This window comes from Archocentrus centrarchus, chromosome 21, assembly GCF_007364275.1.
Source record: "Archocentrus centrarchus isolate MPI-CPG fArcCen1 chromosome 21, fArcCen1, whole genome shotgun sequence".
In the NCBI taxonomy this organism is placed as follows: domain Eukaryota; kingdom Metazoa; phylum Chordata; class Actinopteri; order Cichliformes; family Cichlidae; genus Archocentrus; species Archocentrus centrarchus.
The window spans coordinates 4,559,663-4,583,054 of NC_044366.1; the positions used below are offsets into that span (position 1 = coordinate 4,559,663).

At 44.0% G+C, this 23,392-nt stretch overlaps 1 protein-coding gene across 1 annotated transcript; it reads right to left on the bottom strand.

Annotated features, from left to right (window-relative positions):
• Positions 1-9,426: 9,426 nt before the first annotated feature.
• Positions 9,427-23,015, bottom strand: LOC115801218 (signal transducer and activator of transcription 1-alpha/beta-like). The gene is made up of 25 exons (XM_030758974.1): positions 22,882-23,015; positions 20,644-20,793; positions 20,276-20,420; positions 20,096-20,191; positions 19,882-19,959; positions 19,711-19,789; positions 19,017-19,105; positions 18,096-18,247; positions 17,830-17,991; positions 17,641-17,733; positions 15,714-15,773; positions 15,543-15,572; positions 15,371-15,458; positions 15,224-15,265; positions 14,611-14,694; positions 14,381-14,482; positions 14,158-14,293; positions 13,648-13,688; positions 13,488-13,564; positions 12,847-12,986; positions 12,328-12,498; positions 12,100-12,157; positions 11,798-11,870; positions 10,719-10,846; positions 9,427-9,949 (listed from the first exon to the last, which is right to left on the bottom strand). The coding sequence occupies exons 2-25, from the start codon at positions 20,769-20,771 to the stop codon at positions 9,838-9,840; spliced, it is 2,364 nt and encodes a 787-aa protein (XP_030614834.1). The 5' UTR covers positions 20,772-20,793; positions 22,882-23,015; the 3' UTR covers positions 9,427-9,837.
• Between the last annotated feature and the right edge of the window lie 377 nt (positions 23,016-23,392).

A 23,392-nucleotide genomic window follows, 5' to 3' on the forward strand; every position in this document is an offset into this window, starting at 1 on the left:
GGGGGAGGGCAGGAGAGAGAGATAGATGTGACCGTCTCTGTCGAGAGCAGGAAGGAGTAGTTTTGACTTTTGATAATTTTCTGACAAAAATGAATGTTGGGATCTCTTTTGATAGTAACCTAAATTTTGAGCTCCACATCACACAGTGTCATGGCCGGGGAGGAAACAGGCGAGGAATGGCTGACACGAAGGACTCCAGAAGTCAGCGTAACTTAAAAGGGATTTATTTAAGCAGGGGAAAAACAAATACAAAAATCTTGGAAGGGAGACGACGGTCAAAACACAGGGAACACACGGGCACACAACATCAACGACGCGACAAGGAACACATGGAAACTGAGGGCTTAAATACACACTGGGTAATCAGGGCAAGAGGAAACAGCAGGGAACAACAGGTGAGGCAAATGAAACTAATTACACAGGGGAAGCAAAGCTGAACACAAAGCACAGGAAAACCAGACTGTCAAAATAAACAGGAAGTGACAAACCAAGGAACATACTGACTAAACAACAGGCACAGACTCAGGACAGAGACGCAGACATATCACAACACTAGGAAACACAAGACATCAACCTACTGGGAGGACACACTCAGGAAATAAACTAACACAAAACGCTGGGCCAACGGCCCAGGACATGACAGTACCCCCCCCTCAAAGGCCGGCTCCCGACGGCCAAAACAAGAAACAAAACCAGACCAGGGCGGGAGGCGGGGGACCAGGAAGGAGGGCCCGAAACAAAAACAGACAGGGAGCAAACAAAGTCAGGAACAAACCCAAAAACACAAGGAAGCACTGGAGCAAGGGTAGAGCACAAGGGCAAAAAACAATAAGCACAAGGAACCGAACAAAGAAAAGCAATGGCACAAGCTGAATACAGTCCAAAAACCAGAGCAAAAACACGGGGATGAGAAAACAAAAAAAAACAACCGGATGAAACAAAAAGCGACGGCACAAGGCCGGAGAGCTCCAATGTCCAAAACAGGGGGTCGAAACAAGGAACAGTCCAGGAGCTATGACAAAACAAAAACAGCAGGGGAAAAAACAGTCCACAGTTCAGGGGAGTCAGTGGGAAATCCAAAACAAAAAACACACAGTTCAGGAGGCCGCAGAGGCCAAGGGGCCACAAAGCAAAGTCCCAACGAGGGAGGCCGACCGCGCTCCCAGCGGCGGCGGCGACGACGAGGGGGAGTCACTGGAGGCCGACCGCGCTCCCAGCGGCGACGACGAGGAGGAGTCACTGGAGGCCGACCGCGCTCCCAGCGGCGGCGGCGGCGACGACGAGGAGGAGTCACTGGAGGCCGACCGCGCTCCCAGCGGCGGCGGCGACGACGAGGAGGAGTCACTGGAGGCCGACCGCGCTCCCTGCGGCGGCGGCGACGACGAGGAGGAGTCACTGGAGGCCGACCGCGCTCCCAGCGGCGGCGGCGACGGGGAGCAGGCACCGGAGGCTGACCGTGCTTCCAGCGGCGGCGGCGGAGACGAGGAGAAGACACTGGAGGCCGACCGCGCGGCCTGCGGCGGCGACGAGGAGGGGTCACTGGAGGCCGACCGCGGGGCATGCGGCGGCGGCGACGGGGAGCAGACACTGGAGGCCGACCGCGGGGCATGCGGCGGCGGAGAAGGGCGACCCCGGGCTCTGGTGGGGAACCCTCGGGTGACGTGGAGCGCTCGGACTGAGCAGAGACCCCCACCGGCTCGGACTGAGCGGGATCCCCTGGCTCGGAGCGCTCGGACTGAGCGGAGACCCCCATCGGCTCGGACTGAGCGGGACCCTCGTGCGCGGAGCGCTCGGACTGCGCGGGACCCGCTGGCGCGGAGCGCTCGGACTGAGCGGAGACCCCCATCGGCTCGGACTGAGCGGGACCCTCTGGCGCGGAGCGCTCGGACTGAGCGGGACCCCCTGGCTCGGACTGAGCGGAGACCCCCATCGGCTCGGACTGAGCGGGACCCTCTGGCGCGGAGCGCTCGGACTGAGCGGAGACCCCCATCGGCTCGGACTGAGCGGGACCCCCTGGCTCGGACTGAGCGGAGACCCCCATCGGCTCGGACTGAGCGGGACACTCTGGCGCGGAGCGCTCGGACTGAGCGGGACCCCCTGGCTCGGACTGAGCGGAGACCCCCATCGGCTCGGACTGAGCTGAGCCCATGGGCTGAACGGGGCCTACATAGTGAGGCACCGGATGCGTAGGCTGGGACCGCGGAACAGGGCACACTGCTGCTTTATTGAGCAGCAGGGGCTGCTCGGGGAATAGCCGAGGTGCAGGGGACTGCGTGGAAGCAGGCCGGGAGACGACTGGCTGCGTGGAAGCAGGCCGGGAGACGACTGGCTGCGTGGAAGCAGGCCGGGAGACGACTGGCTGCGTGGAAGCAGGCCGGGCGACGACTGGCTGCGTGGAAGCAGGCCGGGAGACGACTGGCTGCGTGGAAGCAGGCCGCGAGCTAGGGAGATCTGGCTGCGTGGAAACAGACCGCGAGCTAGGGAGATCTGGCTGCGTGGAAACAGACCGCGAGCTAGGGAGATCTGGCTGCGTGGAAACAGACCGCGAGCTAGGGAGATCTGGCTGCGTGGAAACAGACCGCGAGCTAGGGAGATCTGGCTGCGTGGAAACAGACCGCGAGCTAGGGAGATCTGGCTGCGTGGAAACAGACCGCGAGCTAGGGAGATCTGGCTGCGTGGAAACAGACCGCGAGCTAGGGAGATCTGGCTGCGTGGAAACAGACCGCGAGCTAGGGAGATCTGGCTGCGTGGAAACAGACCGCGAGCTAGGGAGATCTGGCTGCGTGGAAGCAGACCGCGAGCTAGGGAGATCTGGCTGCGTGGAAGCAGACCGCGAGCTAGGGAGATCTGGCTGCGTGGAAGCAGACCGAGAGCTAGGGAGATCTGGCTGCGTGGAAACAGACCGAGAGCTAGGGAGATCTGGCTGCGTGGAAACAGACCGAGAGCTAGGGAGATCTGGCTGCGTGGAAACAGACCGAGAGCTAGGGAGATCTGGCTGCGTGGAAACAGACCGAGAGCTAGCTGACACTGGGGCCTGAGAGGGAGCTGACACTACTGGAGCTACAGAAGGAGCAGGAGCTGAGGGAACTGGGACCAAAACCGAAGGAACTAAGACAGGGGCTGAGGGAACTGACTGAGAGGGCACTGAAACAGCTGACACTGGGGACCGAGGAAGAGTTACTGGAGCTGACTGAAGGCGAGGGAGAGCGACTGGAGCTAGAGCTGACTGAGACCCTGCTGCTGCAGCTAACACAGAAAACCGATGCGAAGGCTTGGACCTGGCTGCCCCCACCCGCGGAACAGGTGCGAGTGCCGAGGTCAGCCCGTCCGTGGCTGCCCCCACCCGCGGAACAGGTGCGAGTGCCGAGGTCAGCCCGTCCGTGGCCGCCCCCACCCGCGGAACAGGTGCGAGTGCCGAGGTCAGCCCGTCCGTGGCCGCCCCCACCCGCGGAACAGGTGCGAGTGCCGAGGTCAGCCCGTCCGTGGCCGCCCCCACCCGCGGAACAGGTGCGAGTGCCGAGGTCAGCCCGTCCGTGGCCGCCCCCACCCGCGGAACAGGTGCGAGTGCCGAGGTCAGCCCGTCCATGGCTGCCCCCACCCGCCGAACAGGTACAGGTGCAGGGGAAGCTGGAGCTAAGGGAGCTGGAGCAGGGTGAACAGAGGGAGCTGGAGCTAACTGAGGGGTCTGGGACTGCGACTGAGGAGGAGCTGGAGCTACAGCTGACATGGAACACTGCGACTGAGGGGGAGCTGGAGCTACAGCTGACATGGAACACTGCGACTGAGGGGGAGCTGGAGCTACAGCTGACATGGAACACTGCGACTGAGGGGGAGCTGGAGCTACAGCTGACATGGAACACTGCGACTGAGGGGGAGCTGGAGCTACAGCTGACTTGGAACACTGCGACTGAGGGGAAGCTGGAGCTACAGCTGACTTGGAACACTGCGACTGAGGGGGAGCTGGAGCTACAGCTGACTAGGAACACTGCGACTGAGGGGGAGCTGGAGCTACAGCTGACTTGGAACACTGCGACTGAGGGGGAGCTGGAGCTACAGCTGACTTGGAACACTGCGACTGAGGGGGAGCTGGAGCTACAGCTGACTGGGAAGACTGCGACTGAGCTGGAGCTACAGCTGACTGGGAAGACTGCGACTGAGCAGGCGCTACAGCTGACTGAGGCGAGAGTGGCTGGGGGGGAGCACGGCGACGCCGGGAGCGCTGCTTCCTTCGCGTTCTGTTGGAGTGGGAAGCACGATTCTCAGCATCCAGGATGTCCACCAGCAGAGGTGAATCAATAATCTCCACATCATCTGGCAGCCAAGAGAGGTCTGGGGAGGCGGTGGGCTGTGGGTGAAAGGATGAAAATGACGAGGGGGGAGAGGTGAGTTGAAGGGATGACGGCGGATCCGGAAAGCGAGGCAGCGCCTGTGGTGCTGAGCTGCAGTGGTGCGGAGGAGACGACGGAGGTGAGATGACCGGCTGCAGGAGAGGTGAATTAGTGATGGCTTGGAGGAAAAAGGTTGTGTCTTTGCCCTGGACAGGGCGACCAATATTATACAGTTTAGCTTGTAAGTTTTTCCGGAGCATGATTATGGAATGGGCAAGGGAGGCAGTGTCAGGATGGGTGAGGAGCCAAGTGGAGGAAGTAAAAAGTCTGCAGCAGAAAATTGCCTGAATAATCTGACGGGGTTCATCAGTGGCATGAATGATGTTCCTGGAGAGATCTATGAGCTCCAAAATCACTTCCTCTTGCTCGGAGGGGCTCCTGGTATCCGCGGGGTCCATAGTCTGGTCGCGTCGTTCTGTCATGGCCGGGGAGGAAACAGGCGAGGAATGGCTGACACGAAGGACTCCAGAAGTCAGCGTAACTTAAAAGGGATTTATTTAAGCAGGGGAAAAACAAATACAAAAATCTTGGAAGGGAGACGACGGTCAAAACACAGGGAACACACGGGCACACAACATCAACGACGCGACAAGGAACACATGGAAACTGAGGGCTTAAATACACACTGGGTAATCAGGGCAAGAGGAAACAGCAGGGAACAACAGGTGAGGCAAATGAAACTAATTACACAGGGGAAGCAAAGCTGAACACAAAGCACAGGAAAACCAGACTGTCAAAATAAACAGGAAGTGACAAACCAAGGAACATACTGACTAAACAACAGGCACAGACTCAGGACAGAGACGCAGACATATCACAACACTAGGAAACACAAGACATCAACCTACTGGGAGGACACACTCAGGAAATAAACTAACACAAAACGCTGGGCCAACGGCCCAGGACATGACACACAGTGAACTTATCTTATAAATATTAGAAAAATAAGAGACATTCTGTTTTAGATGCTTTTATTTTTTCGTGTTCAGATTAATGCACCAGCCTTTTTACTTGCCTTAATAAAAAAAAAAAAAAAATCTATTGAACCATGGCAGATTATACATTACTCAACTACCAGACTAAACTAGAACAAAAAGATGGTATCAGATCACTCAAGACAAATTAGGGGTTTTTTATGCGTCACTTGTGTTTATGTATTTGCAAACAAAGTTTAAGGAGTTAAAAACTATGTTTAAACTTACAAACCTTGATTCCACATGTGGAGGAAAAAATATTTTGAAGTAATGTTGAAGCAATCAGGGATTTGAAGCTTCTGGCTTTTATACCCTAAGACCCTGGAACAGGGTGATGCAGTCTTATTATGAACATAAGCCACTTATGATTTTAATTTCATTTATGTTATATTAATACTTTAATGTTTTGTGTGGACTATTATTGCATATTATTTTTTATTTTATTGCTTTTTTAAAAAATATCCCATTAGCTTGTTAGTCATCTGTGAAGCACTTTGAACTGCACCAGCTGCACTTAATAAAAGTTTGATATATAAATAAAGTTTGGCTTATTCTTTGATTACATTGTTTTATTCTGCAAGGTGACCTAGAGTGTCTTGAAATGCACCCACAAATAAAATGCATTATTATTGTTGTGCCCTCAAAATTATATTGTTAATATAGTAAAAATTAAAGATGCACACACAGAACATGCTGACAAAAAAAATGACTTGATATAACACCGACCCTGAGCTGTCAGCATATGTAAAATTTATTTTTAAATCAATCAGTATCCCAATGTATACATTCTGACATACATGCATCAAAAAAGGCACTTTTGCTTGACTCCAAAACAAAAAGGTTAGTTTTAGGGTCATTCAATTTCATTGTTACTACTTTTATCATGGCTCTTATTTTGTCACTTGTTTACACTTCATGATCGCTCATGCTTAGTTCTTCCAAACAAATACACTTGTTTTAGTTTACTTCTGTATCATTTAATGCTCTACTTTTAAAATAAAAAATGCAGATTGTTTTGTGTGTGGCTTGGTTAGCCTGTGGGACTTCAGAGGCAGCTGTTGGGTACTGGCAAGCAGAACACCTGTCATCACGGGCCATTCAGTCCCTGTACAACCGCAGCGAGAGCTTGGTCTGTATTGCCGGCAACAAGTCAGACTCGTTTCCTGTGGGTGTTGGACTTCGTCAGGGCTGCCCTTTGTCATGGATTCTGTTCATAAAAATATGGACAGAATTTCTAGGGGCAGCCATCTAGGTTCAGCTCATCTCTGCTCTTTGCAGATGATGCTGTCCTGTTGGCTTCATCAGGTATGAGAATTAGCAGCTCCAAGCCTGAGGCCATGGCCCTCAGCCAGAAAAGGGTGGACTGCCCAGTATCCTGAAAGAATGAGATCATGGAAATGAGTTTCCTCCACATCAAAAGGAGCCAGATGAGGTGATTCAGGCATCTGGGTGAGCTGTTCCAGGCATGTCCTACTGGGAGGAGCCCCCGGTGCAGACCCAGGACATGCTGGAGAGATTATATATCTCAGCTGGCCTGAGAATCCTTCTGTGTTCCCTTTGATGAGATGGAGGAGGTGGGAAGGCTCACCTGTGTCTGGTTGCTGCGTTCACCTGCCAACCTCAGCCTTTCTTCTATGTTTCTTTTCTTTAAGAATGGTTTCTTGACAGCCACCTTTCTACTGAGACTATTTCTAATGATGCTTTAGTGGACAGTAAAAGGATCAGCAAATTCTGGAAACTCTTCCAAACAACCCCTATGTGTTCATTCTTTTTGCAATTGTACCATCATGAACTTTAACCTTTAACATGCTAACTGAGTGTAACATCTGACACGAAGCTGCTGGGTTTTTTGCAATTTGCAGAACATCCACTCCTAAGGGGATTGTGGCATTGAATTAACACACACCTGAATGCTCCAGACCAGCAAACTGCTTTAATAGAGACCTTCACACTTATTAAGTGCATTTGATTAGCAGTGCGTGACTGCTACTCACCCTCTTATAGTAGCAGAAAGAGTCTACTGCACAGAGTCCTGTCAAACTTTCTTTTTCAGATGACTTTATAATAAAACAGCATAAGTTAGGACTCATGACTTTGGTTAACGAATAATTTTTTGTATTTTTTTCTCTGGACACCACCACAAAAATATTATGCACATTTTTAAGCCAAATAAAACTACCAGCAGAAACAATAATTACAAGTAATTTTAAAATAAAACTCTTAAGTTAAATCCCCTCTTAAAAGAAGTAGACTAATGAACGGGCTAAACAGGAGTGATTTTAGTTTGGTTTCAGTGTTATGAGCTGTGTGGAAATAATGGTATAAACAGTTACAGGTGTGTGGATGCCCAAACCTAAATCTGTTCTTGGACTTCATGACTGTGGTGAGGTCGCAAGTTTTATAAGATGGCCTCAGATTGGGAGGGTCTATTTCCTGCTGTCTCCTCATCAGGAGTAGCACACAGTTGTGAATACAAACCTGCACTATTTTCAACAGGGAACACTACGATGGGGCACTGACAACCAGGACAATGACGAGGACATGACAACAAGCAGGGGGAAACTCAGGACTTAAATACGTGAGGGCTGATGAGGGAAGTGGACACATCTGGGAAACACAGGTGAACAATCCTAATCACAAAGGGGACGCAAACTGGAACACAACCTACAGGGACAAGACGACTGTCAAAAATAAAACAGTAAACAACTAGACAGACACAGGAACGCACACTTGACATACGACACAGGGAAACACCAAAACAACAACACCACAACATATGGGATTAGGAACCTAACAGACACTGGAGTCCCACACAGGGAGCAGGGAATCAATGTGAATAACTATGACTAACAAATACAAAACATTAAAGAAACTATGAATCTAAATAAGCAAACTAAGAAACACAATGAAAGGGAACCATGAGGGTGGAAACACAAAGCGCTGGGCATAAGGCCAAGGATCACGACACCAACAAGCATCCACCATTCACCTACAGCCAATTTAGGATCACCAGTTAACCTAACTTTGGACTGTGGGAGGAAGCCAGAACACCCAGAGAGCACATGCAAACACCACACACAGTCATTTAGTAATTTATTTAAATAAACTAAATATAAATGAAATACAGTACAACAAAATAAAACTGCAGTATTCTGGAAAGAAACAGTACGACAGAAAACAAATCTCATCAGAATCAAGTTTAACATTTAACAGAATGTAAATACACACTTTACAGTAGAGCAGGGTCTCAAACTCAAATGACCTGGGGGCCATTGCTGGTTCTGTCATGTGTTTTATTTTATATTATATATATATATATATATATATATATATATATATATATATATATATATATATATATATATATATATATATATATATATATTTATTTATTTTAGGGGTGGGACTCGATTAAAAAATTAATAGAATTAATTACAAGCTTTGTAATTAATTAATCGAAATTAATCACATTTTAATCGCATTTCTATATTTGACATGAGAAATATTAATTTAAGTTTGGTTGATGAATGAATCAATATACATAAGCTGTTTATTTTCCCACCAGTCTACTACACAGACCAATGAAGGGTGGAAGTGCTCCTGTGATAAGCAAACACCTGAAATTAAAGTTAAGCATCATAACTGGATAGTTTTATTCAACATTAATGTCTCACTTAATATAGTTGGAAATTAATCATTCTCTCAGCTGTATTCCTTGATGTTGAAATGTGTTATGCTTGTTTTAACAGCTTATTTTATCAATAAAATAATTGAAATTAAACCACAAAAAGGAGAAAAGTTCGTTCTCCGTTTAACAGCTGTTTTTACACAGCTGGGCTTCACACTCACGTTGCTAGGCAACATGAGCTACGCAGAGGTGAGGGCAGGTGATGCTGATCTGAAGGCTAGCCGCTCACTTCCGGCCTTTGCGTCTTCGTGGGCTGCGAAGGACGTGGGCCGGGTCCTTCGCAGGATGCAGCCCCTGAATTTGGACATTGTGTGTCGATATAATCTGTATGCCGGGAACTCGTGCACTGAGAAACGTTCCACGGTGCAAAGTGCGTTAAAATGCGTTAAAATTTTTAATTCGTTAATTTCCCCCGTAATTAATTAATCGAAATTAACGCGTTAAAGTCCCAGCCCTAATATATATATATAATATAAATAAAAAGAACAAGTGCTTGTGTATGTCTTTATTTGTACTTATTTACTTAAGTATAAAAGTAAAAAAGTACAGGCTCTGAAATTTACTCAGTGTAAGAAAGTGAAAGTATCAGGTTGTATAAATGTTGAAGTCATTGAATGAATCTCAGCATCAGCAGCTTTGATTCAAACATATTTCTGGTACACTGATGTAACCTGTAACTGACCATGAACACAGACACTGTGCACCAACACAGAGCTTTACTGTTAATACAGTACAGCAAACTGACCTGTTTTCATATAATCTTTGAATTACACAAAGTTAGCATACCTCAGATTGTTTTGCCAGTCTTTACCTTTAAATCTAACCTCTCTTCTTCCTCTCCTGTCCTCTTTCTTACATCTTTCTGCATCTCTGAGTGAACTTCTCTCTCTTTTCTCTCCCTGGAAATACAGCAGCTCTTCTTTTAGCTAGCAGACACACTGTGTAACATTGTATTGTATTACTGTACTGTACTTTTACTGTATTTATTTTACTGTTCCTACATGACTGTTTATTCAGTGTATGGGTACACTTTTTCTGCTATATGCTCACATGTTGCTAAATGCAGCACTTTGATTGGTCAGATGTTTGTTTGCAAAAGTCAGAAAAATCGAATTTGATCCAAAAAAATAAATGCTGCAAATTCGTCCTGTGAAATGATGCGGTCGGTGTGAACGGCTGCATTGAAAACAGGTGAGTCCGAAAAATATTTTTAACACACAAAACATTTGAAGCAAATTTACGCGTCCAGTGTGTAAAGGCCTTTCCACAGGTACGGGAACCAGTGAAGATTGTGGCTTTAATTTTAGCAGCAACATATCATGTGACCCAGACAAGGTTGTGACATGTGTTATGACTGAGTCACAGACGGATCTAACGGAGAGAATCCGCCCATTTTTCAAAATAAAACGTCGTGGGTATCAATTCACAGGCCGGAAGCGGGGGGGGGGGCAGAAGTGGCCCGCGGGCCGGGAGTTTGAGACCCCTGCAATAGAGGCTCTTACACGGTGATTGTTATTACATTTTTACAGCACATTACATTGTTTTGTTCCCTCGATTTTTCTGCGTCTGATTAGTGATCCAGCAGATTTTAGCAGAAACTAAAATGATCTGCACTTTGAGTGCTCAACATAGCGTAGAAAAGTGCTATATAAGAACGAGTCCCTTTACCATTTACCATCTGCAAAGAGGCTCTGAGGCGATAGCGGTTGGAGCTGAAACGTGTCCAGATGAGATCCCCAGGTGACAGCTGGAGAAAGCGAGTCAACCAAAGAAGAGATGAGTTCATCTAAGTAAGCCTGCAGTGAAACAAAGAAGGTTAATTTAAAATTAACTGCGACAGAAATGGGTTACGATTTAAACCTGAATTACTCAGATGGTGAAGTCTACAATACGTTATGCATTAGGTGCCATGTGATATACCCACAGACAACATTTGGTCTCCTTTATGTGGCATTTTAGCATCTTTGAACTCATTAAAACAGGCTCATTAAAAACAAGAAGCTCTACAAGCTTTGAGATTATCATTGGTGGTATTGATCCAGTATTAGTGAGAGTCCTGAGAGAACATTACTGTGATGGGAGAGGATCAGAGCCTAAAGCTGCAGTTCCTCTAACATCCACTTGAGGCCGACTCCAGCAGTGAGTCAGTCCCCATAGACTGCCATGTTAAAATAAACATGTTTACAGCCTAATACAACAAAGACTCTGATCTCTACAGCTAATATTCCACCTTCATAACAATATTATATCTGTTTAAACTATATTAAGGCTTAAAGTTTGCATTATTAAGGGCAGCTCTGCGCTGACAGCTGAGGGCTGAGGACAGCTGTCTGCTACGTCTCACCTCAGCTAATTCAAGTCTTTGGGGTCTTGGTGCCTTTTGTAGTTTAATGCGACTGACTAATAAAATTTCTTGTTGTGCAGTGCAGACCGTCCAAGAAGTTTGTGCTTCAGTTTAAGTGAATGAACTATCGCCATTGTCACCATTAGCTGATAACACACCACCTCCTCACCCAGAACACAAGATGACACTAAAAATCAACCCTTTAAAGTGCAAGTCCGTCTTTTTCATGCAGGCTGTGCGTGCCTGAAGTTGCTCATTTGACAGTTGTGTTGCACATAGTGCTACAGCCAAATGTTAAATGAGCTGTGCTTGAACCAGATCTAGTAAGAATAACAAAACTCATCCATACTAATTAATCAATGACTGCTGCATTAAAGGGCTACAGGAAAATGAACAAACCCACATTTTTCTCTGCATCGATGTCCATGTCCATCACGAGGGTCTCACTGGGTGGGGACGGAGGCGGCGTAGGATCGCTGCACAAAAACACACAAATATAAGGATAGGTTTTTTATTCCTACACAGCACAAGAGAATACAGAACACGTATGACATAACTGGCTAAATAATACAGCTAATAAATTAAGCTTTATTTTTTTTGTTTAACCTACAGAGCAGCATTTAAAGTGATGAGAATGAGCTGCTTTTTCCCCCCAATAAAACTTTGATCTACAAACCAAGGCAGCATTTCTGTTATGATTCTTACTTTGATATAAAAGAAGGTATTCTGCGGTGATATCCATCCCCTGAAGGTGCTGATGGGTCTGTGTGAACAGATGTGATTGGGCTCATTAAACAGAAAGTAAACTGGATGATCTCAGCATCGTTTGAAATGTTAACATTTACTTCATTTACAAACTTAGATTTACAGGTTTCTACAACATTATTATTTGTTTGCTGGTTATCGTGGAGAACGTGAGGCGAGAGGTGATACCGCAGGATTTGTAGCGTCCGAAGGCGGTGTCTTTGGGGATGTCGGGGTAAAGGTAGACCAGAGGATTTCTGCTTCGCTGGGATGACAGGCTGTAACGGTAAATGATGTCTGGCAGAGTTAACACAGACAGCTCTTTCTTGGTGTAGGGCTGTACTGCATGCACATGAGGCTCTACAGGGGAAAAAGACGAACATCTGAATATCAGTACAAAGCAGAACAAACCACTGGAGGCAGCTGCTTTTAGTGCTCTTGCTGTTATTTGGCTGCCCCTCTTTGCTCACCTGTGAAGTGAAAATAGGACCTGCTCTGTATACAGACAAAAAGGAAAAAAAAAAATCCATTCTAAGGTAACAAAGATACAAACACACCTATTTTCAGGATACTGTACCTTTCATAACAAATGCTTAATTATAACTATAGTTGTTACTATTCTATTTCTTCCTGTAGTTATTTAAATTGTACTCAGTGGACCTTTTGAGAAGGTTTTTTAGTCTTCTCCAAACACACACAGAAACATACCACCGTTGGACTGATCAACCCAGCTGAAGGTGACGGCGCCGTCTTTGCTGCTCTCGCTAAAGCGGATCAGAAAATTACCGGCCTGTTTTTCCTGCAGCAGGAGGCGTGTCCTCTCCCTGCTCACGAACCCCATGATGGATCTGAAATGCACACACAGGAAACAGTGGAAAGTTAACGGGGAACCACTTCCTGCACAGTAAGTGAGTAAAGTTTATTTATTAAGCACTTTTCACAGACAACAGTCACAAAGCACTGTGCATGCTAAATAACAAAAGAGTAATTAAGCACCATAATAGCTAAAAATCTAATTCAATAAAAATACTCAGCAGAAGGCCTTTTCAAACAGAAAAGTTTTTTACTGCTTTTTAAAAGAATCCAGAGTCAACTGAGTGTAGATGTAGTGATAGACTGTTCCACAGCCTTGGTGCCACTGACTGAAAGGCTCTGTCCCCCCTAGTGTTTAGTCGTGTGCGGGGAACCACATTAGTACGTTTTCCTTATGAAACACAGCTTTTACTGCTGATCTAAGTCTCGATGTTTTCGTATGTTGGAATACAAAGAGTTCATTTTTAAATGGTGCTGCACAAGCTGCAAAAAAATGGAGGCTGGAAAAAAGAAGCCAATGTCGTTCCAAGTCGTACCCATCACGCCAAAGATCCACCAAGTGTTTCTTGATCAAATCCAGGATGCCATCAATCCAAATCCAGGCATTTTCATTCTGCCACACAGGAAAATAAAGTCAGCCTAAGTGCTTTCACTGTCAAACTACAGGGAACAACAGGAATTCATCTCAACACACACCTTGGAGAAGTTGCTCCAGTGCACCAGGCCGTCAGGATCATCTGCAACGATGCCAACAGTGAAATCCAGTTAAGGTGAGGTTGACTCAAGTGTTTCATTACATTAAAACCACAAACACTGACTTTCTCTTCCTCCACCTTAATGCACACATGAACTCAGACATTTTCTTTTGAGACAGAAAAGTTACAGAAACCAAGTGTGTTATTTCACACTTTGACAAAAAACAAAACATTCAGTTTTTCAACCATTGCAAAAAAAAAAAAAAAAAAAAAAAATTTGAGCAAAACCTGAACCGAAATGCATGATCAAAAAAACCCTCCAAAACATGCCTGCCCAGCACCACACATATCAAAGCTGTAGAATGAACCTTTAGCCTATTAAACCTACTCATAATACACAAATTATATTTCTGTATACACCACCTAACAATTAAAACAAGCATCAGAAACAAAATGGGAACTCCTTTTTAAAAGCTACTTTGAGGAAATGGCATAAATTTTAATTACTTACCCACAATTTTGTCTCTTAGCATGGAGAGCTGGTTTTCATTAAGCCCTCGTTGGCCAACGGTCAAAAACTGCCAGCTCAGCGCCTGCGACAGCTGCTCCCAGGTGAGTGGAGGAGGGTTGATGAACAGCGACAGGTTCTAGAGGGGAAAATTCACAGAACTTTAAGAATGTTTATTGACTAGTCTTAACAGATGCTACTGGTGTTTATCTGTGATCATTTTTACCCAAGGTTCACTGGTGGACAGCACGTTCCACCACATGATGGAGGCCCAGGCACTGGGGACCTGACTCGTGCTGGAGATGACGACCACAGGAAGAGAGCTGGCCTGGACCAACAGCACAGGAGGAACCCGGTCAATAAAACTACAAACGCTCTGTCTGATCAGCAGCAGGGAACTCCTTATTTTGAACTCTAAGTTGAAATTCATGCGACCTGAGTGCCACGGTGACTCACCTCGATATTGCACGTTTGTCCAGCGTGCTGAAACTCTGACACAAACTTAATGATGTGCAGCTCTTCAGTAACTCCCAGGCGGTTCTAATGGGAAAAAAAAGTAAATCAAGTAAGGTGGCAGTTCACATCACTGGCATTCTGCTGAAACACATTTACAGTATAGTAATGCTCATAAATGCTGATGTGAAAAGTAAGCCATCATGGAGGTTATGGAGTAGCTTTGCATGATTCAGTTTATATTAATCCTTATTTAGCCTAAACCATGCCTCAATGTAGCCTTTCACCATTCATCATTAAGACCGCCCTCCCTTTTAAGCTAACTTTCTTCTGATTGGCTGAAAAGAAAGTTGATGCGGCTATCCCCCATTTATGACATCACACTGAGCCAAGAGCAGGAAAAAAAAAACCCAAAAAAGAACACTGAAGCTAAACATTTAGAACAGTCTGAATCCTGGGCTTCAGCTCACAGGGATTACTTGGACATAAACTGACCTTATTTAATATGAACACTCACCATTATAACAGCACATTTATGCATAATAGGTCCTCTTAGCAGGTACAACAGGTTGTGCATAACAGCAGAAGACATTAATATAAAATAAACTTCTCTTACCTCAGCTGATCCTTTAGTTCTTGATTTTCTTTCCTTGAGAGACTGAAGAAACACCATTTTTAGTAACAAACTAGATAATGTAGTGTATAAAATATGAATGTACAGCAGTTGAACACAAAGCTTTGTTAATTTTAAGCATTTTCATACCATGTGCCCAAATTCTGCCATCAAGCCTCCATCTGTGTCCTCGTCCAACACCTTACAGTCGTCCCTGTTGAAATCAAAGAGACGAAACCTGCAACACACATAAAAAGGTCAGTACTCATTTTTGGAAGTATAAACTTTAATAAATTTATGTTTCAGATTTCACTTTACCTACCCTTTCACTGTGTTGGCCTCTTCAACATCCCTTTTTTTGGGGAAAAAAGGTCAAGAACAGATTTTTGAGTTATTAAAAAAAGTTTTTCCTTTAAATAAACAAAGCTCAAAAAAGAAATGTTGCCATTTGAACCATATGTCAATGGTTCACACCAGGTTTTCTTTTGCTTACTTGTCAAATACAGGTTTGACTTTGAACTTGCACTTGAATTCAGGGATGTTTACCAGGAACCTGAAAAGAGAAAAGCTGAGTTTTTAGATGTGTTTTAGTTCAGCACTGGCTGTTTGGATCACAGTGAACATGTTAAAGATGTAAGTTTGCAATCCTGTAAATCCTGCTTTTGCTCCCAGTGTAAAAATCTTTAATCTCAAAACATAACTGGCTAATAGCGCAACACAGATCCAACACATACGGACAAGAAAAAGCCCTAAAAACTGATTTTTTTTTTTTTTCCAGATGGTATTTTGTTAGTTTGACAATAATATTGTCACTAAGGTTAGCCTGATAATTGCTATGTTGGGTATGAAGCACTTTGTCTGTTAGCAGTTAGTAGATGAAAAGCTAATTTAGCTAATGAAGTCTATCTGGCCAGCCTCACAGGGAAAACTACAGTACAAATAAAATGGCATTAGTTTAATTGAGGCATGGTTTTATTTTTGGGGTTAAACCTGACCCTGAGCTATCTTTCTACTAGCTAACAATGGCTAACACTAGCATGCCTGCTAACACGGAAATTACAATGTAAAATACTGTCTTGAATGAATAGTTGATCTTGTAACAGGCTGTTTTTGATTTACTGATGTTAAAAATTAGCAACCAAAGCTTTTTTTTGCTTGCTAATATTGTGCTATCAAAATCATATTGAGCATTGATAGTACTAACTGGGTAGCTTGCTAAATGTTATCAATGATGGACTAACAGGAATTCATGAGCTAATTTTTGAGATCTAGGGCTACTGTGATAACCTAGCTGGCCACTTGGAAATTACTTTTAAAAGTTTGTTATATAAACCATGCCTAGAGTCATACGCATAATTAAGTTACAGCTAGCTCACTAACCGTGTCTTGCTTGCTAACATTAAAGCCATATATGAGCAGAAATACTAGCTGGCTAGCTTGGCAAATTAGTTACTTACCAGCTAACCTGAGCCTCACTATGGCATAACATCAAACAGCACTAATTTTGACCAACTTTAAGGTGTGTAATGGCACAAAGCAAAGATCGAGAACTAAAATACGATGCTTTTTTTCCTCCTCACCCTATTGTGTTCCATCTTTTTTTAAACGGCAGTGCCTTTGGTGGCTGCAAGGCCGCAAACACTTATTTCCCCTGCTTGTTTGATTTGTTTGTCTTTTCTTGGATGGGTGTTCTGGAATGTAATTTTGTTGTATGTTTGACATATAATGACAATACATTCTTCCTATTCTGAAAATTTGTGTTTTACAGTAATAAATAACATGGGGTTGGTTAGCCAGCCAGTATACAATGTGCGTCTTACATATATCGTGTCATCATAGTTATTACACTTGTAATCAGCTGCTGTAGAGGCTACATAACATACTGTACATTTAATATTGTATAACTATCACTATTTTGTTTGAAGCTGCACAAAAATGTGAATAGCAAATCAATGACTACAGCTAACATAATGGTGTCATATTATTATCTGTAAAGTTACACACCTTTTTCACTGCATGTAGTCAAAGCATATTTAATTATATACAAGTGAGACACTCGCAGCGATGGGAAATCAAATAAGAGACAAATTAAGTTGGAACATTATTTAAATAATGACACAATCACCAAAATGTCACAATAATAACACAATCATCTTTTTTATTTGCCCTTTTAGGGGTATTTTTTACTTATTCTGATCCTTATTGTGATCTCTATGATTAACACCCTGAGTGCTTTAACAGTTAGAGCTATAATGAATTATGATTAAAAACAGAAGTGCATTACCACAAATTGCCTAAAGTAGATAAAACAAAGGCAGATTTAGGCTGAGTAACATGAGGTCACAGCTCATATTTGGATTTATCAGACCTACCTGTATGTAAAATCTGTGCTAGTTTTTCATGTCTGAGAGCAGGCTTACCTTACTGTCATACTGAACTGCACCCCGGTCTTCAGTATCAGAGGCCGCTGTGGAAATTTCTGCATGACAGGCTGTTTCACGACCACCAGAGCGCTGTAATGCCAGACCACAACAAAGCATGTCACTATTTAGACTGCTGGTGGAGTAGTCTATCTACATGTAAAACAGAGCTCTGCTGCCATGTCTCACTTTGTGAGAAGTTTCATTATCAAGAGCAGTGCAAATTTCTCGATTTCTGAAATCGAAGCGGGGAGGTCGATGTTATTAGTGCTGCTGTATTTGCTATTCAGGTCTTGAAGTTTCTTCAGCTGTTCGTGGACTCCTAGCAGCACTTCAGCAACAGTTGAAAACCTGCATACAGAATAAAACAGGCACCGTATTCAGTGTTAAAAGCTGTGACAGAAACACAAATTATCTTGGATATGCAAAGGTGAGCACAACAAATGAGTTCTAACCACTTCTCAAGGAGGTCCAAATTGGTCTCAGCTGGACTTCCAATGCAGGCCAGCTGCTGCCTGCGCTTCCACTCCGGCAGCTCCACATCAGTGAGAGTCTCCACGACCTGGTGTGTCTGCTTTAAAATGTTAACCAGCTGACGCTGGACAATCTGCAAGACAAAAAATGAAAAAATACTTATGTGCACATAACAGCTTTCACCTTCTGACCGAGGCATATATAACAATTGAGGAAAGGTTACCTATCATAACCTGAGGTTCTATGAGTGTAGCTCTCCAAGAGCTGTCATCTATGTTACCATTTGTTGTGTTAGCCTATGTGACTTATTTACACCGTCAATGGTGATGTTTAAGAGGAGATTGCTATACAGTAGCTGGTTGCTGGTTTGTTCATCCAATCAGGACAAAGCCTGTCCAGCTATGTTTTGGGGCCTGCTCAGACACGTCTTTTAGTCATAATTTGGTAAGTTTCCAACATTATCAAGCAGTAACGCTGTGGCAACATTGCTCTGTGGTCGCAATGTAGCATTAACATCATAGTACAGTGTAAATATGATGATTTTACCAACGTAACTATCAGTGCAGTGTTACATTATCAAATATAACTTTTTAGAGTGTAAATGTAACAGATTCACAACATTGTTTTGTAATGTTTCTGCAACAGGGACCTGGTTTTACACATTCTTCGTGAGGATTATAAAATTTGTATAACACAATTAAAATAATAACTATGTATTATGTAATTTGAAAAATGAATGACCATGAGAGGAATCTGTGACATGAACATTTTCTAAAAAGTTTGAAAGTTTTTCATGAACTCCAGGAAAAGATTAATGAAGACTGATTAATTAAACCACATTTTATTTAAATTGTTCAAATCAACTACTGCCAATATTTTTACCAAACATGTATTTACAATACCTGCTTGGTTTGTGTGATGAACCATGCCTGTTTCTGACATTCCTCTTCAAAAACAGCTTGGGACTGGGCCAGTCTAGCATGCTCCTCCACTGGTAAAGAAAGACAAGGAACATCAGTCGAACACAAATGAGTAACAAACCAAACATACCACTTTTTTCTTCTCCTGCCAAGCTGCAACTTCATGGGCCAAAATACGTGACTAAACTGCAGTTTCTCTAGTGGCCACTTGAGGCTGGCTCTGACAGTGAGCCAGTCCCAGTTGACTCCCATGTTAAAATGTCCAACTTTACACCAGAAATAAAACATGTTTACAGCCTGCTGAAAGAAACAGTTTTGGTCTCTCTGGTTTCTTTCAAAACAATCGAGTGTATATAAATACATTTAGGGGAGTGGCCAATTTGATTGACAGGTGACACAGGCACCTGTAGCTGCTAGCTCTCTGCTAGGCTTCCCCTGAGCTAAGAGGAGTCACTGAATTGGACCTCTCCACCGTATTTGTGCCTTTTTCATGACTTTTAATAGCATTATCTGACTGATACTAATAAGAGTTGTGTTGAGATGCAGCTTCAGTTTTGATGAGTGAAATTCTAGGCTTTTATTACTGATCAAATCCTACAATTTGGGCTTCAAAGTCATCCACAGGGTGATGGCATAGCGACTTTGTCCATCTTTTATATACAGCATGTGGTCATACCTTCACGCGTCCAGGTCTTCAGAAGGAAGTCCAGTTTTTCATTTAGATCCTCCAGTGTCTTGAGTTCCTTCCTGATCTCCTGCATTAAAGTTTACAGGTTTAGAAACAAAGAGGTATGCTATTGGGTTTTTTCTTTTCTCAGGATGGCTAAATAAATCCCTGTGAGCTTACCAAAGTCTGTCTCTTCAGTTCATTGACTTGGTTGTCCAACTTTTCCCAACTTTGTCCCATTGTTGGATTGCTGCAACTCTGACAAAAACAAAGAAGTTAAAATTTTTTTACATATTTACTGGGTCAAAAACTCAGAATACGAGTAAAAACCAGGCTAACAGCAGCGTGAAGTGCACTGTGCTGTTCATTAACAGTATAACAGCATTAAACTCACCTGCACCTCACAGACCGAAGCCAGGATTTGCTTTTCTTCCTTCAGGCATTCAGACAGGAGCACGGCCAAGTTCAGCGGCTCATCTTGGAAATGCGCCTAAAAAAAAGAAAGAATCAATCAAATGCACTCTCTACTAAAAGAGCGCCTCCAACTCTGCACACAAGGTCATAGATCTCCTACCAGCAAGTAGTCCCTCATACTGGAAAAATCAGGCCCCTGCAAAATAATGTTCTCCTGGATAGAACGTTTCCACTGTTCTTCCAGAAACACCAGAAGAGCCTGGAAACAGGTTCTGGCTCTATTTTCATCCACAGCTGCTGAATCCCTGACACAGAGAGACAGAAGATTTAACTTTAGGACTGCATTTGTTTACACAATTTCATAATCGGCTTTCTTACACTATATAATATATAACTTACTATATGGTGTAGGTTAAAGGTCTTAAATCTTACACCATAGCTTTAGATTTAATTTAGCCATTAGCAGTCACTTGTGGGTCTCAGTGACGGTATATTTTCCTTGCTCTAGCATTCGGCCACGGTTCTTACCAGTCCTGGTTCTCGATCCAGACGCACAGATAGTGGCGGATATCTTTGGGAAATCGTTTCTCGTACAGCTGGCACACCCGGCTCTGGAGTGCCGAGTCCAGCTTCAGGAGGGCTTGCCACTGAGCCATCGGCAGTCACAAAGACATAAACCTGTTTTCAGAGGTTCAAAATGGGCCTTTGATTGGTCCACAAGTATTTGATGATGATGATACTTTATTGATCCCACAATGGGGAAATTACAGTTAACAGAACACCCATCCAAGAAGACAAACAGAACAAACATGGGGAGATCTAATGTAGCAGAATTGCTACATTAGATTCTGGATGACATATAGCATGGGAGCACTAGGGTGGGGAGGGCTACTGTGGGGCTGACTCAAACTCCCTCCTCAGCTAACAGGTCTGATAAGATGTAGAGTTCATCAGTGGCTAGGTCAGGGAGATTCCCATCATAAGCAGCCTTACCAAGGCCAGACATCTGCCTAGACTTCCTGAATTGCAACGACAAGCCAGGTATCTCCAGGTCCAATTCAGAGAAACCCCAGTGTCAATAAGCCAAATGTGTGTGTATTCCATTGACAATACGGCCAGGCACATCATCTTCCACACCACACAGGAATCTATAACGTAGCCAGCGGGAATGTCAATTGATAAGAGGGAATAGGGTTCTCCTTCCCCCAATCTCCTCATGGTGAAAATTTGATCAAAACAATAGCGTTGAGAGACCAGCTGACCAGATCCACAATTATAAATCCCAGTTTGGAAGTTGTGTGAAGAGAGGCTCTAAAGCAGCAAAGCAGGGGAAAAAGGAAGGCATTTGATAAAGTATGACAAAGGTGATTATAGATATGGAGAAGTGCTGCCGTCCTAGTATGGAACCCTGGGAAACCCCTTGAGAGGAAACAGGAAGAAGGCCCAGCAGAATTGCTGCATTAGATTCTGGATGACACACAGGATTCACTGATTAACCAATATTGTTAAGTCTGTTCACCAAGGTGGCATTTTCAATTGTGCCAGTAGCCTCAAAACATTTTATCCAGTTGTCACGATTCACATGGTTGCTCCATGTTAATCTGGGATTTTGATTTTTGGAATGTTTATACCTTTATGTGTATCTACGTGTCAAACACACCCTCGGGGGGAAAAAAGCAGCACAGTGATTTTTTTTGGTGTGCTGCCTCACAATCATTCACCACTTCAACTGCAGCAGTTTTGGTGGTCTGTTGTTTTCTAAAAGCTGACTGACTTGGAAAAAAATGCAATTAAAAAAAAAAAAAATCTTTCAGTTGGTGACTAATATGCATTCAAGAAATTTAAGTCAAGCTGATAATTTAGATATCAATCTGTAGTCATTAAAAACTGAAGGATCTCCCCATTGCAGCAAAGAGAGAACATATGCAGGATCATAGGTGCAGTGCCTCTGCTTTCATGCTCAAAGTAAGGAAATAAAGCATTCACATTCAGCATAATTCAGTTAAAGCTAAGTCATCTGTTTAGTGTATTTCATACACAGGAGCCATTAGAGACAAACTGAATGGCAGAGGTGCCAGACTGATGTTTAAGTGTGATTCAAGATGTCAACTCCAGGATTAGATACATAAATCACTTCCTGTTCTACTCCGTAGCAGAAAATCAGCATTTCCGTATGCATTTCAAACTAAAACCCTTCACGTCTTTTCTTATGAATGCTTTTACTTTTGAAACATTTGCAATAACGTCAAAAACTCTGACTTTATTTGAAAAAAAAATACATCAGCTTAGTGAGATTTGAGACTGTCAGTAAAACAAGCAGAGCTTCATGAAGGCAGTTTAATACAGTCCGTTTATGACTGGATCTCTCTGCAGAGGGGACGACTGCAAATACGAGATCTGCAGCAAAAATCTCTGGAAGACAAAGTGCGGTTCAAGCTTGTAAGCTTTATGGGGTTATTTTACTGCAAACCGCGTCTTGTCAGTTGCGTGTTGAGAACTCTCACTACGTAAATCAAGCTCAGCTGAATGGAAACGCGCCGCCGCTCTGGGGATTTCCAGGAATCAACGACAACTCCATGAGTCGGACATTTCTATTTATTTATTGTTTCTTTTTTTTTCCTTTTTACCTTTTTAAAAACATTTACAGTTACCTACTTTAAAGACCGCAGCAGGGGACAGCACACATTTTTGGAGGAAATATGCGTCATGAATTGCGCATAAACTGCTCAGAATAAAACTAAAGTTCGTCTTTCTTCTGCGACTTACCTGCTGGCTGACTGTTTGTTGGTGAAAGCAAGCGTCAGGTCACGTACAGTCCTCTGTTCACACTGTAAATTTGTGATTAAGAGGAATGAGGAGCGAGTTTTTATTCACCGGACACTCCCACTCACTCACCCCGTGATTCTCCAGAAATCAGGCTGTTGGGTGCGTGAAGTTACAGACTGTACAGTTTGATTTCCGGCAAGTCACAAACTAAAGAAAAAATAACAGCCTCATGTTGAACATTGTTTGCGATGATGCAATGATGGTGACTGTGGCTCGATCCACTAGTGGAACAAATCAGAGCCGGGCCGGGGGCGGGGCAAATGACCAGGCCCTTTATACCCAAATAATAAAGCTTATCATAACATCATTTTACAACATACACATGCCCAGAACAGCGGGAATGTGTATGTTATGAAGTGCCACTCATGTTAGCTTAGTCCATAAAAATGCTCCACTTAGTTTACAATCTGTTGCCAAGTGACCGATGATGACCTTGGTGGACACAATACAC

Excerpts from the sequence above, each read along its gene's own strand:
- LOC115801218 (XM_030758974.1), bottom strand. The coding sequence starts at position 20,771 with ATGGCTCAGTGGCAAGCCCTCCTGAAGCTGGACTCGGCACTCCAGAGC. Across the intron at positions 15,266-15,370 it reads TGGCAGAATTTGGGCACATG|TCTCTCAAGGAAAGAAAATC; the intron begins GTATGAAAATGC and ends GTGTTTCTTCAG. Across the intron at positions 12,499-12,846 it reads GGTTGATCAGTCCAACGGTG|AGCCTCATGTGCATGCAGTA; the intron begins GTATGTTTCTGT and ends TTTCCCCTGTAG.